Source organism: Pelophylax lessonae, assembly GCF_965119305.1.
Source record: "Pelophylax lessonae genome assembly, chromosome: 4".
In the NCBI taxonomy this organism is placed as follows: domain Eukaryota; kingdom Metazoa; phylum Chordata; class Amphibia; order Anura; family Ranidae; genus Pelophylax; species Pelophylax lessonae.
In genome coordinates, this window is record NC_138771.1 from 53,953,080 (window position 1) to 53,968,504 (window position 15,425).

The window sequence follows — 15,425 nt, forward strand, 5'->3', positions numbered from 1 at the left end:
AAACAGAGCGGGCGGATCTCCTTAGTGACAGGGACTGACAGATCGGAGTGTTCAGCATAGCTGGACATCCGATCTGTCCTTCTGTCTCTCAGTCACCTCCCCCCCCACACGTCAGTAAGCACCAGGCATACATTAACCCCTCCCTCTCCAATAAAATTAACCCCTTCACTGCCATTGTCATTTTTACAGTAACAGTGCATATATATAGCACTGATTATTGCAGTAATGTCACTGGTACCCCCAAAAGTGTCAAAAATGTCAGTCAAGGGTCCGATCTGTCCGCCGCAATGTCGCAGTCCCGCAAAAAAAAAAAAAAAAAAAAAAAACGCAGATCGCCGCCATTACTCGTTAAAAAAAAAAAACACCAAAAATGACAGAAATCTTTCCCTTAGTTAGTAAACGCAATAACTTTTGCGCAAACTAATCAAAATACACTTATTGTGATTTTTTTTTACCAAACATATGTAGCAGAAAACAAACTGGCCAATAATTTTAAAAAAATTTGATTTTTACATTTTTTTGGGGGGGAATTTCATATAAAAAAAATGTTAAAAACATTTGTATTTTTTCAAAATAAACGCTCTTTTTTTGTTTATAGCGCAAAAAGTAAAAATAGCACAGGTGATCAAATACCACCAAAAGAAAGCTCTGTTTGTGGGAAAAAAAGGACGTAAATTTCGCTTGGGTACGGCGTTGCACGACCGCGCAATTATCAGTTAAAGTCACACAGCGCCGAATCGCAAAAAGTGGCCCAGACGTAAGACAGCAAAATCCTCCGGTGGTAAAGTGGTTAAAAATGAAATATTTTTGTGTTTTTCATAGCTCTTGCTATGTCTCTCAGTATCTTTTATGTGTTTAAATGAGTTTCTATTGTTTTAAAAGTGTGTTTAAAGACCTTAAAATGCTTTTACACGTACAGTGAAAGTAAAAAAATCATGCCTACAATGCATTTTAATAGGGTTTTTCTATTTTGCGGATTTTCACTTTTCGCGGCTGGGTCCAGGACGTAACCCCCGCAATAGAGGGGGGTTTACTGTATATATAATGTTTGGGGGTTCTAAGTAATTTTCTAGAAAAAAACACTGATTTTAACTTTTAAGCAACAAGTGTCAGAAAAAGGCTTAGTCTTTAAGAGGGTAAACTGCCCTCAGTAAGTGCCAGTTCACATATACGATGACAGGCATTGCATGTAAATCGGAGCACACCGCTCTGCAAATCACATGCGATGTCTGTGCAGTGCAAATTCAGCCATACAGATTGTATGGCTGAATTTGCATCGCATTCGGACACAACTTACACAGAACCCTTTTTTTGGGTCCGCACCAGAATTGGATTGCATGGGTGTTCACACCTATGCGATCCAATTCATGTCCGAACTGACAGTTTGCACTGCGTTATGAGAAATGATCTGGGGGTGTCATTAACTTTGTATTGACACCCCCAGCGATTCGCATATGGCAGTGGGAACTGCCTGTGATTTGAATGCGATGCAGGAACCCGCAGCTGGGGTCCCGCATCGCATATATGTGAACCGCAACTTACAGACCGAAGTTCATTCCTTTGATCTAAAAGAAGGAACTGATACATTGTAAAGCATTTTGTTTATAGTTATCTAGCAGCCTTAACAATGTTGATAAAAAAAAAAAAAAGCCTCTGGCATATGTTTGACAGCTGTGAGTGAGCAGAGATCAGCTCTGCTCTGTATGAATCAAGGACATGCCGTTTTAAGATTGTGAGAGGGGGGGGGGGGGGGGTGAATCAAGATTGTGTTTTTTTTTTTTTTAACAATTAATCGTGCAGCTCTAGTAGATGTGATTCACACTTATTTTTGTGCGTGTTCCACTTAAAATGTAAATACAGCAGTGAAGACAGCTGGAGACTGGCGACATGCTGCCAAAGCCAACCCTTAGACCTCATGCACACTGGACATTTTTACAGCGGCTTTTTCTGGCGTCGGATGTTTTTTTTCTGCAACCAGTAAACTCCCCGGCATATTATCCTATGTGTCCATGCACACATAGGCTGTTATCAGAAGTTTTTGACAGGGGGCGTTTTCTTGCTGGGAAAAAACCCAGAACTAGTGGGTTTGAAGAGGAGTTTTTCAGCTGGAAAAACACTCTAACTCTGATAAAAGACTGACTAAAACTAAATTTAAATTTGACGTCAAAATTAACACTGCACTACCACATAATATGTAGGGGTCACCTACCAAGCTGCTGAAAGAAAAAAAAATAAGAAAAAAGGTTTTTCTTTATTAAGAAAAGCTTATATTTTTTCAATATTTAATGTTCGTAATATATTCGGGTAATATGTGCAATGGTATTACAAACAGAGTTTACAGTTTTTTGGGGTTATTATTTTCAAGTTGTACTTCTGCTTTTCAAAAAGCAATATTTTTGTTTGTTTAGGAAACTTGGTTTTAGTTATAAAAACGTAATAATCAAAATTTGACGTCAATATTAACACTGGCAGGAGACAGAGACTGCAGGAATGCTGCAGGAGAAAGAGAGATGGCAAGCCATGCTGCAGGAGAAAGAGAGATGGCAGGCCATGCTGCAGGAGAAAGAGAGATGGCAGGCCATGCTGCAGGAGAAAGAGAGATGGCAGGCCATGCTGCAGGAGAAAGAGAGATGGCAGGCCATGCTGCAGGAGAAAGAGAGATGGCAGGCAATGCTGCAGGAGAAAGAGATGGCAGGCCATGCTGCAGGAGAAGGACGGCAGGCCATGCTGCAGGAGAAAGAGATGGCAGGCCATGCTGCAGGAGACAGACGGCAGGCCATGCTGCAGGAGACAGACGGCAGGCCATGCTGCAGGAGACGGATGGCAGGCCATGCTGCAGGAGAAAGAGAGATGGCAGGCAATGCTGCAGGAGAAAGAGAGATGGCAGGCAATGCTGCAGGAGAAAGAGATGGCAGGCAATGCTGCAGGAGAAAGAGATGGCAGGCCATGCTGCAGGAGAAAGAGATGGCAGGCCATGCTGCAGGAGACAGACGGCAGGCCATGCTGCAGGAGACAGACGGCAGGCCATGCTGCAGGAGACAGACGGCAGGCCATGCTGCAGGAGACAGACGGCAGGCCATGCTGCAGGAGACAGACGGCAGGCCATGCTGCAGGAGACAGACGGCAGGCCATGCTGCAGGAGACAGACGGCAGGCCATGCTGCAGGAGACAGACGGCAGGCCATGCTGCAGGAGACAGACGGCAGGCCATGCTGCAGGAGACAGACGGCAGGCCATGCTGCAGGAGACAGACGGCAGGCCATGCTGCAGGAGACAGACGGCAGGCCATGCTGCAGGAGACAGACGGCAGGCCATGCTGCAGGAGACAGACGGCAGGCCATGCTGCAGGAGACAGACGGCAGGCCATGCTGCAGGAGACAGAGGGCAGGCCATGCTGCAGGAGACAGGCGGCAGGCAATGCTGTAGGGGACAGAGGGCAGGCCATGCTGCAGGAGACAGGCGGCAGGCAATGCTGCAGGGGACAGGCCGCAGGCAATGCTGTAGGGGACAGGCTGCACGCAATGCTGCAGGAGAATGATAGAGACTGCAGACATTCAGAAGTAGATTATCAGAGACTGCAGATATGCTGAAGACAGTCAAAGATTGAAGACATACTTCCCAATTCAATATTCCCACATTTGTATTCAACCTCCTTAAACTAAAACTACAACCTCCGTTAAAAAAAAAAAATAAAAAAATACTGTCCACACTGTTCCTCAAAGAAATATCTTTAGTAAAAGATAGGGGAAATATATAAAGAAAAACAAAAACGTTAATAAACTGGACTGTATGGTCTCACTTTATAATGTCCTCTGAATTTACAACATACATTTTACCATATCCTATGGCTAGTAAGAGTTAACCAAATGAACAGACAGTGTGTGGTTTTGAGTGGCTTTTGGCCCTGAATCTATCTATTCATTCTCTCTTCTTGCTCTCCTCTTGCTCCCTTCCCTCCTCTCCTGTGTTAGATACTACTAGATATAATTTCTTTTTTTTTTTCTCTATTCCTTCTATTTACACTCTCTACCCCACAACTTGCAGCCCTCTACTACTCATGCGTTTCTTTATATAGGAACATGGAGGGGGGGGGGGGGTATGGGGGAGGGTTTTTTACCACGTTGGCAGGAATGCATCCCCCTAACAGGCCAGTACATCTGCTATCTTACCACGGACTAGACCAAGCATAATTGATATCTGTGAGTTGCAGTTTGCTATACGAGTTGAATATGTATTATGCCTTCTTATATCCATGTTTAGCATTTTATTATAACCTTCAATCAGCTCTTGCATGTGGATCATATGTCTATTGTAATCAGTAAGTCTACTGAAAAATAGTTAATAAATTGAAAAAAAAAAAAAAATAGACGGCACAAAAAGTTTAAAAAAAATGAATTGCACACAAAGCAAAAGTAACTCGATCTAAAAATTAAAAATGGCAGTGCAACGCAAAATATTAAGATTTTTGAAATCTCTGTAAAATACTTTTCATGGAGTCCACTTCGGGACACAAGTCTTTCATCTTTGGGTCATACTGCCAACTAAAGGATTGTACACAAGTAAGCAAAAAAAAAAAATCCCCAAAAAACTGGAGGCTAGCCCTGAATATTCCTACTACCAGAATATCTCAGTTTTGGACTCCAAGTCTCCAAGTAAAGGATTTTACGCCAAGTACAAAATTCCCCATTTACTTTCTTCTCCAAAAGCTGGTGCAATGGATAAGTCGCTGCGGCCTTAGAAACTTTAAAGGATCCAAGACTGGAAATTGTATGGTAGAAGCAACAGCCTAATTCTCTAGTAGTTTTAAGCCAGCCATAGACAATTCGAAATTGGGCAGGTTCAACCAGCTGAGATTCGAACCATGTATGTGCAGGCTGAATGTTCCCCAAGCTGATCAATTGATCAACTTGGGCAAAACCAGCCGGTCCGATTTTAAATGCGATAATAGCTAGCTGCTAGCAATAATCAATGTTTTCACTGTGGGGACGGCTTCTCCCGCCGATAGAACACAATGGCTCATCTGGAGCGATTCCCCCATCAACACCAACTGTGCTGAGGGGGAATCAAGTGATTTTCTTTCCTGCAACCAAAATCGCTCCGTCTATGGCCAGTTTTAGAGTACTGAAGCAGTCTTTTTCAGTTTGGGAGTGTTAACAGTAGACTCAAGGGCAAGCTCATCAGAATAACACTAAAACTATTTAGATTCAGGCAGAGTTTCTGCAGCCATTAGCTCAGAAGTAGTCACGGGCAGCCGAGGGTAAGTTAGATAGAGAATCTGCAGAGAAGGTTCAGCATCAAACTTTTGGTCTCTCCAGTCAGAGCCCGCAAATAAATGGGCGATTTGTGCAATAAATGCTTGCATGACTGTAATGAGAACCTCAAATGAAAGGGCAGAGAAACTGGCTACACCCAGCAGTAATAAAGAAAACTCTAATGACAAAATAGGCTCCAAATGCAGAAGATAACATGATTCTGGGCTTTAAACAAAACCAATAGTTTTATAGTTTTAAATATGTTAAACATACAGGGTGGTTCCAACAAGGCTTTTGCCAGTGTCCAATCACTTAGAGGCAAATAGCCAATGGTGTAAAGCAGTCCAAAGATGAGTGGCAATTTTGAAAAAAATTCTTGTCGCTTGACAGGTCGTTCGGTTTTCGCATCATTCCGGTGACAGCTGCAACATGTGATTTTCGAGTCGCAATGGAAAGTAACTGATCCAACATGCTGGATTTTTCTTTTTGGAAAAACTAAACAAATGATGGTACAATTGTATGTACCATTTTCGTTTTTCGTTTTAACGGAAGTTTTGGTTTGCGACTCGTCTATGGCCAGCTTATGAATCAATTCTTGTTTCTTGTACTACACAATAATAACAATTTACCTCAGCAGAAAGAAGGTTTCCCTGTCGTAGTTTCTCATCTATGTCCACCCTCTGCTTTAACAGCAAATCCTTCTCTTGTCTCAGGTTATTAATTTCATCTCGTATTCGCTGTTGGTCATTTCCACTGCCCTGGCGGAGTTGTCCATTCTTCTCAGTCAGCTCCTTCTCCAAATCCTCAATGCGGCTGGACACCCTGACAATATCATTACTCAGAGCCTAAAGAATAAAATAGAATTCGATTTTATGAATAGTCAGCCTCAGAATTATGGCCATGAACATAAAGCTGAAAAAGAAAATCTTTGTAAATTCAAAATAAATCTCCAGGCGAATGTATAAAAAATAAAATAAATAAATAAAAAACACAACAAAAACACCAAGTCATTTAGACCCCGTTCAGACAGGGGCGACCTGTGAAGTTGCAGTGCACAGCGTGCACCGCGACCTCTGCGCGACTTGCACGGACTTCATATCATTGAAGTCAATGCAAGTCGCCTCCAGGTCGCCCCAAAGTAGTACAGGACCCTTTTTCTAAGTCGGAGCGACTTGTGTTGCTCCTATTAGAACGGGTCCTGTGCTAATCAATGGCGAGCGACCCACCGCGACTTGTCAGGCGACCAAGTCGCCTGACAAGTCGCGCTAGTGTGACTAGGGCCTTACAAGTTTATGAAAAAGAAAACAAATATATATTTCACACAGAGCTAGAATTTGTACCAGAATCTCTTAAAAATCAATCTCCTGCATAGCAAATTAGGAAAAGGAGGGTAGCCTTTTCAGTTAATATTGCTTCAAGTGAGCTCAGAGATGACCATCAAAGTGCTGCAGCTCCTTTATGGTCTGATCACATGATGTGGCAGGAGAGTTGACGAAGGCTGGCCATAGAGGACTCATTTTTCTTTTAATTAGCTAGCAGCCTGATCGAAAAAAAAACAAACAAGATGGACAGAGGAATCCCCTCTGTGCCACTGTATTCTGACAGCAGGGGCTCTCTGCTGTCAGAATACACTAATCAGCTGCTGCAGCCATTGATCAAGAGATTTTTTTAACAACACCATTTAACAGAAGTCGTTACGAGCGAGAGTAGTCACACATGGATTGAAATTTGGTCGGTCTTTGCTGAACTGACCGAATTTCGATCCAGCTACGGCCAGCTTAACCTGAGCCAGCACATGAGTAAGTACAATTATTATGATGTTGGGGAAGGAGAGAGGGCATGTCAAACTGTTCACGAAGAGGAAACCCGCAGCTATAAGATTAGGATACGACTAATAACTGGGCAATACAATTGATATCTAAAATTCATTTTACCAGTAGTTCCCCTTTATTCTGGTTTTCCATATGCGTTACTTCGCAAAGTCATAAAGGTACCTAAATATATGTTTTGTTTTTGCTCTTCACCAGTGTTTTAAAGTGGTTCTAAAGCCTCAAGGTTTTTATGCTTTAGGGCAGTGGTCCTCAACTCCGGTCCTCGGGGCCCACTAACAGGCCAGGTTTGCAAGATAACTAAATTACACCACAAGTGATCTCATTTGCTGCTCAGTGATTGCAGTATTCTAGTCTGCATCTCCCCCAAGGTAATACTTAAAATCTGGCCTGTTAGTGGGCCCCGAGGACCGGAGTTGAGGACCACTGCTTTAGGGTACAAAAAACTTCTGTGCTGCAGAAGCCCCCCAGACCCCACCCCATTCTTACCTGAGGCTGATCTGATCAATCGATGTGCATGAGAGCAGCGGCTTTTCGCCACTGTCTCCCTCGGCTCTCGCTGCTGTAAAATCAAAAGCTGTGACGAGGAAGCAGGGCCTAGAGTCTATGTCAATAGACGCAGACTGGGAGGCTTAGGAGCGAGCATGCATGGGTGCCCCCAGGGATGATGGCTTTCCCTGGGGTCACTCGCAAAAGTGGAGGAGCCTGGAGCACCAGCGGGGGGCTCCAGAAAGGGAGGAGCGGGGCTGCTCTGTGCAAAACCATTGACATGTTTCTTAGTTTAAAAAAAAAAACCCGAAGGTTTAATATCAGTTTAAGAAACTCACCCAAGTTGACCCTGATCAAACACCTTCAATTCCCATTGAGGGCATATCCTTCAAATGCTCTCCTCCAGCCCAGTGTCTGGTCCCAAACACATTTCAATAATTTTGTTTCCCAAACTTTAGTAGGTTGTATCCCATGAACAGAACCTTTTCAGTTAATAAAGGCAACCTTCACTGTAAGCATTCCTACACACTTACGTTACAACAACACTACTGCTCTACATGTACAGGAAGTCATGATGTTCCATCCAGTGCTTGCAGCTGGAATCCATCACTAGAATGAGCATCTCCATCGATGCAGCCCTGCAAACACATCCAAAGCCTACAACTTTAACCTAACGTAAGGATTAGAAATACAATGTTTATTGGGAGGAGAAGTGCTTGAGACCTCCAGATGGTGGGAATAAAGGTACAAGATAAATCCTCATACGCACAACTGCCTTCATATAACACTTTTAGAATTCTTAACAACTTGCTAATGCATATATTCAAATGGATAGCGATTAGCCTTAATTTATTTCAGTCTCTATTGGCAAATCTCATTTAGTATGGTATTAAAACCCACACACTCACCTGGCTGGATCGAAGCCTCTTGATCTCCAAATCATTCTTCTCCTGTAGAAGTGCTTCTTTCTTAATCAATATACCTTCCCTTTTCTTGAGTTCCTCTTCTAACTCGCCCAAGGCACGGCGCTGTTCCAGGACTTTATCAATCTCACTGTCCAGCCATTTCTTCTGCTCTTCAATTTTCTAGCAAATAAAAGACGCATGCAGATAGATTATACACGCTCGGAGTGACTGCTATGCTAAACAGGGGGATTTGCCAACTCATTTTTATGAAAGTCAAATTGCTTATTTTACTTTATATCTACACAAAAAGCACAAAACACAGCTAAACAGATAACAGCAGCAAACTGGTTTGGCTGGTGATGAAAGAACAATTTTACAACCGGTTTTCATCAAACAGTTGTATACTAGAAGATGCTGTGAAATCCATGAAGCTTACCTGCTGCTGCTCCAGACTGATAACTGATCCATTGCTCCCACTTCTCCTCTTCCTTTGAAAAGCTGCTATTTCCTCAGTTTTGATCCTCAGTATCTTTTGTTGCTGTTCATGCTTTAACTCAAGCTCCTAAAGGCAAGCCAGGAAATCTTTTGTTAATTGGTCTCCTTACTACCTTGCCACCTGCTGAGTTCCTCCAGGCTCACTTTGCATTTCATATCACAATAAGGCAACTAAAGCCTTTGAATAAAAAAAAAACAAAACAAAAAAGGGCAACTTTGCATTTTTTAATGATTAATTCCAACAAAATGTCTTTTGCATTGCATGTGTCTGAAGCATAATGTTTAGCAGATTAGGCTGTGGTTTTCATGTCTGTTATATACATATGTTCCTTGGCTGAATGAACACCATTAGAAAAAGACATTTCTTTAATCTGCACAAAGTTGTCCCAGTCACCTTCACTCTGTGTCTCCTTTTCTGCATTTCAGTCTCCAGTCTCCGTTTCTGTTCAGTCTCCTCTTTAAGCTTCTTCTGTAGCTGCCCTTGCTGTTGTTTCATCTGCAAGATATTCTTCTCCAGATCTTGAACCCGTCGCTCACTCTGGATAGAAAGAGAAGCCAGCTTTTCTGTGGCTTGTTTCTTCTCTTTTAAAACCTGCGGAGAACAATATCTCAAGGCACTTTGGGAAAATGGTTCATGTTACACGATTGATATTGAAAAGAATCCTTCGACAAGGGACAACACTGCTGGCCATTGTTTTTATAAATGAATAATGCCAGTCACCCTTTAGTTCATAAGGTTTAAAGATTAAAGGCCCAAAGGATGATAGCACTTCTGTGTTTTTTTTAGGCACACATTACAAGTTACAAAAAACTGAAGAAAAAGGGGACTAAAAGGAGGTGTGTGGAAAACAGCCGGCACAAGCTTGATATACTCACCCACCAGTCTGCTAACAAACCAAATAAACCTGTCTAACAATGTAGGTTAAAAACAGGGGTTTGGTTAACACACATTGGCAAACGCATGTGTAAGCTGCAAGGCCTCTCCACGGCACCCTGTGTATCTTGCAGTCCTAACACTACTCAACCTGAGTGTCTCCACAATTGAAGCACATGACTGCTAATGGATGGATGGGAAACAGGTGGACTTGGAGGTGGCCCGATCCTCTCCCAACCTGCTCCCATCCATGACTGGTATTGAAAAATGAATGGCTGTGTAATAGCCATGGGGTGCAAACTAAAAAATGACCAAAGGCCAAGTTCACCTTTAAGAACCCATTACAGGTTACAGCCATTTTTAAAGGTGAGACACGTTCCTAATCACCTGCTTCCCCCACCCCCTTCTTGTGACAGAGTGCAGAGGTTCCTCCAGGGCCGGTCCGAGGCGGGTGCACGGGGTGCATCGCACCCAGGCGCCGCAAGCTGAGGCGGAGGAGGGGCGCCGAAGCTCCAGTGACAGGGCCGGTGTTCTAAAATTTAATACACAGCTGACAGAGAGGAGGCAGCAGGACTGGTTGCGTTGCTTAGCTGGGAGGAGGCGGGATGGAGAGAAGACATTCTCGGGTCTGAGAGGAGGCGGGACGGATTGCTTAGCTGGGAGGAGACGGGACGGAGGTAGAGAAAAAATTTAATCAGCAAGCTCTGCATTATTACAATTATGCCCAACCTCCATCCCGCCTCCTCCCAGCTAAGCAGTTCGTCCTGCCTCCGCCCCACCTCCTCTCAGACCCGAGGTTGTCTTCTCTCCATCCCGCCTCCTCCCAGCTAAGAACTTCGTCCCGCCTCCGCCCCACCTCCTCTCCGTCCTGTCTCCTCTCAGCTAAGTAATCAGCAGTCCCGCCTCCTGTCCTCTCTGTCAGCAGTGATGTAATGGCGCCGGCGAGGCGCCATTTTTAAATCTGAAGTAAACTGCAGTGGCCCAGCAGTGGCGCGCGCCTCTCATCACGGCCAGGTAAGACCCCTCCACAGCTTCTGACCACCTCCCCCTGTACCATGCCCACAGCCTCAGACATCTCCCCCTGTACCATGCCCGCAGCCTCAGACATCTCCCCCCTGTACCATGCCCGCAGCCTCAGACATCTCCCCCCTGTACCATGCCCGCAGCCTCAGACATCTTCCCCACTGTACCATGTCTGCAGCCTCAGACATCTCCCCCCTGTACCATGTCTGCAGCCTCAGACATCTCCCCCCTGTACCATGCCCGCAGCCTCAGACATCTCCCCCACTGTACCATGTCCGCAGCCTCAGACATCTCCCCCTGTACCATGTCTGCAGCCTCAGACATCTCCCCCCTGTACCATGCCCGCAGCCTCAGACATCTCCCCCACTGTACCATGTCCGCAGCCTCAGACATCTCCCCCTGTACCATGTCCGCAGCCTCAGACATCTCCCCCTGTACCATGTCCACAGCCTCAGACGTCTCCCCCTGTACCATGTCCACAGCCTCAGACATCTCCCCCTGTACCATGTCCACAGCCTCAGACGTCTCCCCCTGTACCATGTCCACAGCCTCAGACATCTCCCCCTGTACCATGTCCGCAGCCTCAGACATCTCCCCCTGTAACATGCCTGCAGCCTCAGACATCTCCCCCTGTAACATGCCTGCAGCCTCAGACGTCTCCCCCTGTACCATGTCCGCAGCCTCAAACCATCTCCCCCTGTACCATGTCCATTTGGTGGGCACTGATAAGGCTGCATTTGGTGGGCACTGATAAGGCTGCATTTGGTGGGCACTGATAAGGCTGCATTTGGTGGGCACTGATAAGGCTGCATTTGGTGGGCACTGATAAGGCTGCATTTGGTGGGCACTGATAAGGCTGCATTTGGTGGGCACTGATAAGGCTGCATTTGGTGGGCATTGGTAGGCTGCATTTGGTTGGCACTGGTAGGCTGCATTTGGTTGGCACTGGTAGGCTGCATTTGGTTGGCACTGGTAGGCTGCATTTGGTGGGCACTGGTAAGCTGCATTTGGTGGGCACTGATGAGGTTGCATTTGGCGGGCACTGATCAGTCTGCATTGATGCATTGATCTCTTGTATCAAGTCTGCAGTCTCTTATCTCCTGTTTGGGGGCTCTGTCTAACAGACTCTCTAACAGATGCCCTCTCTGTGTCCATTAGAGAGACCCCCCCTCCAGTTCCCATTAGAGTACTCTGCTTCTCTTACTGTAATTTGTTTATTGTTAAGAGATCGTGGGAGGGTCCCGCGGTAAGGAAGACGTCTTAGGGGAGCATCTCTGTGTTTGAGCCATTGCCATAGAAACATTTGTAAAGGGGAGGAGTTAGTAAGATGACTACGCCCACGCGCCAGAAAAATTTCTGCACCCAGGCACCTGTGACCCTAGGATCGGCCCTGGGTTCCTCTCCCCTGCAGCCACTGTCACTTTTAAAAATTGGACCTGTGACTACACAGAGACCTGAGGCCCTTTGAAGGTATTATGCATACATGACTTGCATTATCCTCACATAGTATCTCTGCTTTACGATATACTCTTATTCCAATCCTTTTAGAAAACCCCACTTTTTTCCTCGAGACTGGGAGAGGGAACTGGGATAAATCCTTTCCCAACGAGCATAGCTAGCCAAACCCAAAAGAAGAACTTCTCACCAGATGGTATAGAACTCCAACCACATTACGCAAGATTATCCCATCAATATCTAACCGGTGCTGGAGGTGTGGAGAATCAGAGGGTACTTTACAAAACATGTTGGGCCTGCTCTTGCTTTTGGCCCTTTTGAAATTCCATCTTTAAGCTGTTCTAACAGGGGCCGAGCCTGTGCTGAGGTCATCATGCATGCTGGAGCTGGTACCAGGTTGTTGAATTGATATGCGCATTATAATGAAAACATTGCAAGTAGATATATAATTTGTTATCAAATAAACATTGTGGTTTTACACTATTGGATGCTATCATCTGTTTCAATTGCTGGCTTGTTACCATTTGCGTGGAGGAGATACACAGCCTTATTCCCTGTGAGCACGCTCTGTGGTTTCTCTGGTTGTGAAGATCATTTGATGCAAGGTCCACACACCGTTGGTATAGACCACCTATAATTTAAGGTCTCTGATTCTGGTAAGAGGCTGTGTGTGGCTGGGAACCCCAGAAATGGGGCTTCTCCCTGTCATACCTGGGTCAATTGCAAAGATTAAAAAAGGTATCCTCCATTTTCTTCGGTTAGGAGGGCGTGCACTCATTCCTAGACAATAGAAGAAGAGTACTATTTCCAAAATAGAGAATGGGTAGAGGATGGACTTTTCTACCTCATCTAAACTTCAACTTTCCTAGAACAGTCCGCAGAACTTCCACTGTGCTGCTGGCAGCTCTGGTAATCTCCTGGTTGGGAATTTCTCCTACTATTCTATCTTCTTTTACTTATTCTCCTCTTCTAGGCATTGGTTTCTTATGCACTTGGGTTTTAGCCCAGTTAGTAAATTGACTTGACCAATTGTGATATCTTGTGCCCAGACCAACCTATGATGCAAGTACTACTTCTGTACATAATTTGTACTGTGGATTTATTTGTATGTACAGAAGTGCTTTCTTTTTCTGGAATTCCTTTTTTACTTTCGAGTCAATGTGTCGGCTTTGTTCAAAATCAAATTAAACTTTATTCTTTAAATAAATATTAGTACCAGTAAACAAACAAACTACAAGTCCCTTCTGACACCATGGCAGGCAGACTTGTAGTTCTCAATAGACTACAAATGTGGTAATCTGCATTGGCTTAGTGGTGCCGCTCTAAGCAGAGATGTTCTGTCCCAGTGGTCCTCAGGAACTGGGGAGCCAATGTGAGGTACCTCTCATCCAAAAGGTGTGGGAAGATCAGATCAGAAAAAACGCTGCACGCCCAGCCCAAACCTGAGAATACATGTATGTAGGACAGTCTCAGTCAACGCTGCCGCGCAAACCACGTCCCTCTGACGCGTTTCCCCTGCCTATCGGGGCTTAGTCATAAAGGCCTCTATGACTAAGCCCCGATGGGTGGGGCAAAACGTGTCCGAGGGCGTGGTTTGCAGAGCAATGTTGACTGAGGATGCCATACATACCTGTATTATCAGGATCAGGCAGGGCGTGCAGTGGTTTTTCTGCTCTGATCTTCCCACGAAAGTGGTAATCAGTAAACTTTTGGTCTATTGACACTTTCTCTAGCTTTCTAAATGAATGTCTTACGGAGGAATGGGCAAAGAGCAGAATGAACTTTGCAGGAGCCTGACATTGCACCCACAATTCACTGATCACAGTGAATAAGCCTTAAAGGCTTATTTTGCAAAAATATAATACATGTACATTTATTTCCTGCAAAAATGTGTTTAATATTTCTTTCTTAAAAGTGAACTTCGCCTTTAAGTTAATAAATACAGGAGGTGTCACCTCTCTGCTGCAGCCTACTGACTGGACAATGGAACTGAGCATCAACACAGTGATGTCTGTTCACTGTACTCTTTCCTCCGTCAGCATATTCTCTTTCACCACCACACATACATGCAGCAGAGCTTGATTATCTCCCAGAGATGCACCTCACTCTTAGAATCTTGGTATGTAAAAGATGACAAGAGATTGCTATAAAAAATTATTTGGGTATATGCATGAAATCTTGTTTTTTCAAAACACTAGAAGGGAGCCATGGCCACTATAGATCGCTGCATTTTCATTTATTTACAGACAGCCTATATATTCTGCAACCCTGCACAGAGTACACAGAACCACACAATCTAATACCCACTGTGCAACCATGCAAAAACACAAAGGCCAATTTAAGTAGTAGATGACAACTCAAATGTAAATTACCGTAGCGTGAGGCAAAATCATAGCACTGCAATGTCATAATGTTAATCACTAAGCCACCCCTGCTGCCTCCCTTCCCTCTCGACTGTATAAAAAAGATTTTTAACCACTTGTATAATGGGCACTTTTACCCTCTTCCTGCCCAGGACAATTTTCAGCTGTCGCACTTTGATTGACAATTGCGCGGTCATGCAACACTGTACCCAAACAAAGATTGTATCATTGTTTGGAGACAGATAGAGATTTCTTTTGGTGGTATATAATCACCACTGGGCTTTTTATTTTTTTTGCTAAACAAAAAAAAGACCACATTTTTTTTCTCTTTCGCTGATGGGCACTGACAAGCTGCACTGATGATCAGTGCTTTGATTATCAGTGTAGATGACCCCTGTGTGGATTTGCCAGTTATCGGCTCCCCTCTCCTAACGCTGTCAGCGTGAGGAGAGAAATGCAGATAACTGGCAAAACCTGAACCTGTTTACACTGTGATCAGCTGTGATTGGACATAGCTGAACATGTGGTAAAGAGCAACTGCGATTGGCTCTTAACCTCCTGATTTGTGATTAGCTGTGTCCAAAGGACAGATGCCCGCCCCCTCGGCAATGAGCACTGTAGCCGTCATTAAGCTATAGCGCGGTCATGGAGAGGTTAAGGTGACCATACAAGGTTTAGCCACCTCAGCTGCAGAAAGTTTTACCCACTTTTTTGCTATTCAGCACTGCACTACCTTAACTG

At 44.6% G+C, this 15,425-nt stretch overlaps 1 protein-coding gene across 2 annotated transcripts in view; it reads right to left on the minus strand.

Annotated features, from left to right (window-relative positions):
* Nucleotides 1-15,425, minus strand: part of KIF7 (kinesin family member 7) — a 107,617-nt gene that overhangs the window by 28,025 nt on the left and 64,167 nt on the right. For both annotated transcript variants that reach the window (XM_082253215.1, XM_082253214.1), the window contains exons 12-15: nucleotides 9,364-9,561; nucleotides 8,911-9,036; nucleotides 8,478-8,654; nucleotides 5,881-6,096 (exon numbers count right to left, since the gene is read on the minus strand). In XM_082253215.1, the coding sequence (XP_082109341.1) occupies nucleotides 5,881-6,096; nucleotides 8,478-8,654; nucleotides 8,911-9,036; nucleotides 9,364-9,561 (717 nt within the window). The remainder of the gene's footprint in view (nucleotides 1-5,880; nucleotides 6,097-8,477; nucleotides 8,655-8,910; nucleotides 9,037-9,363; nucleotides 9,562-15,425) is intronic.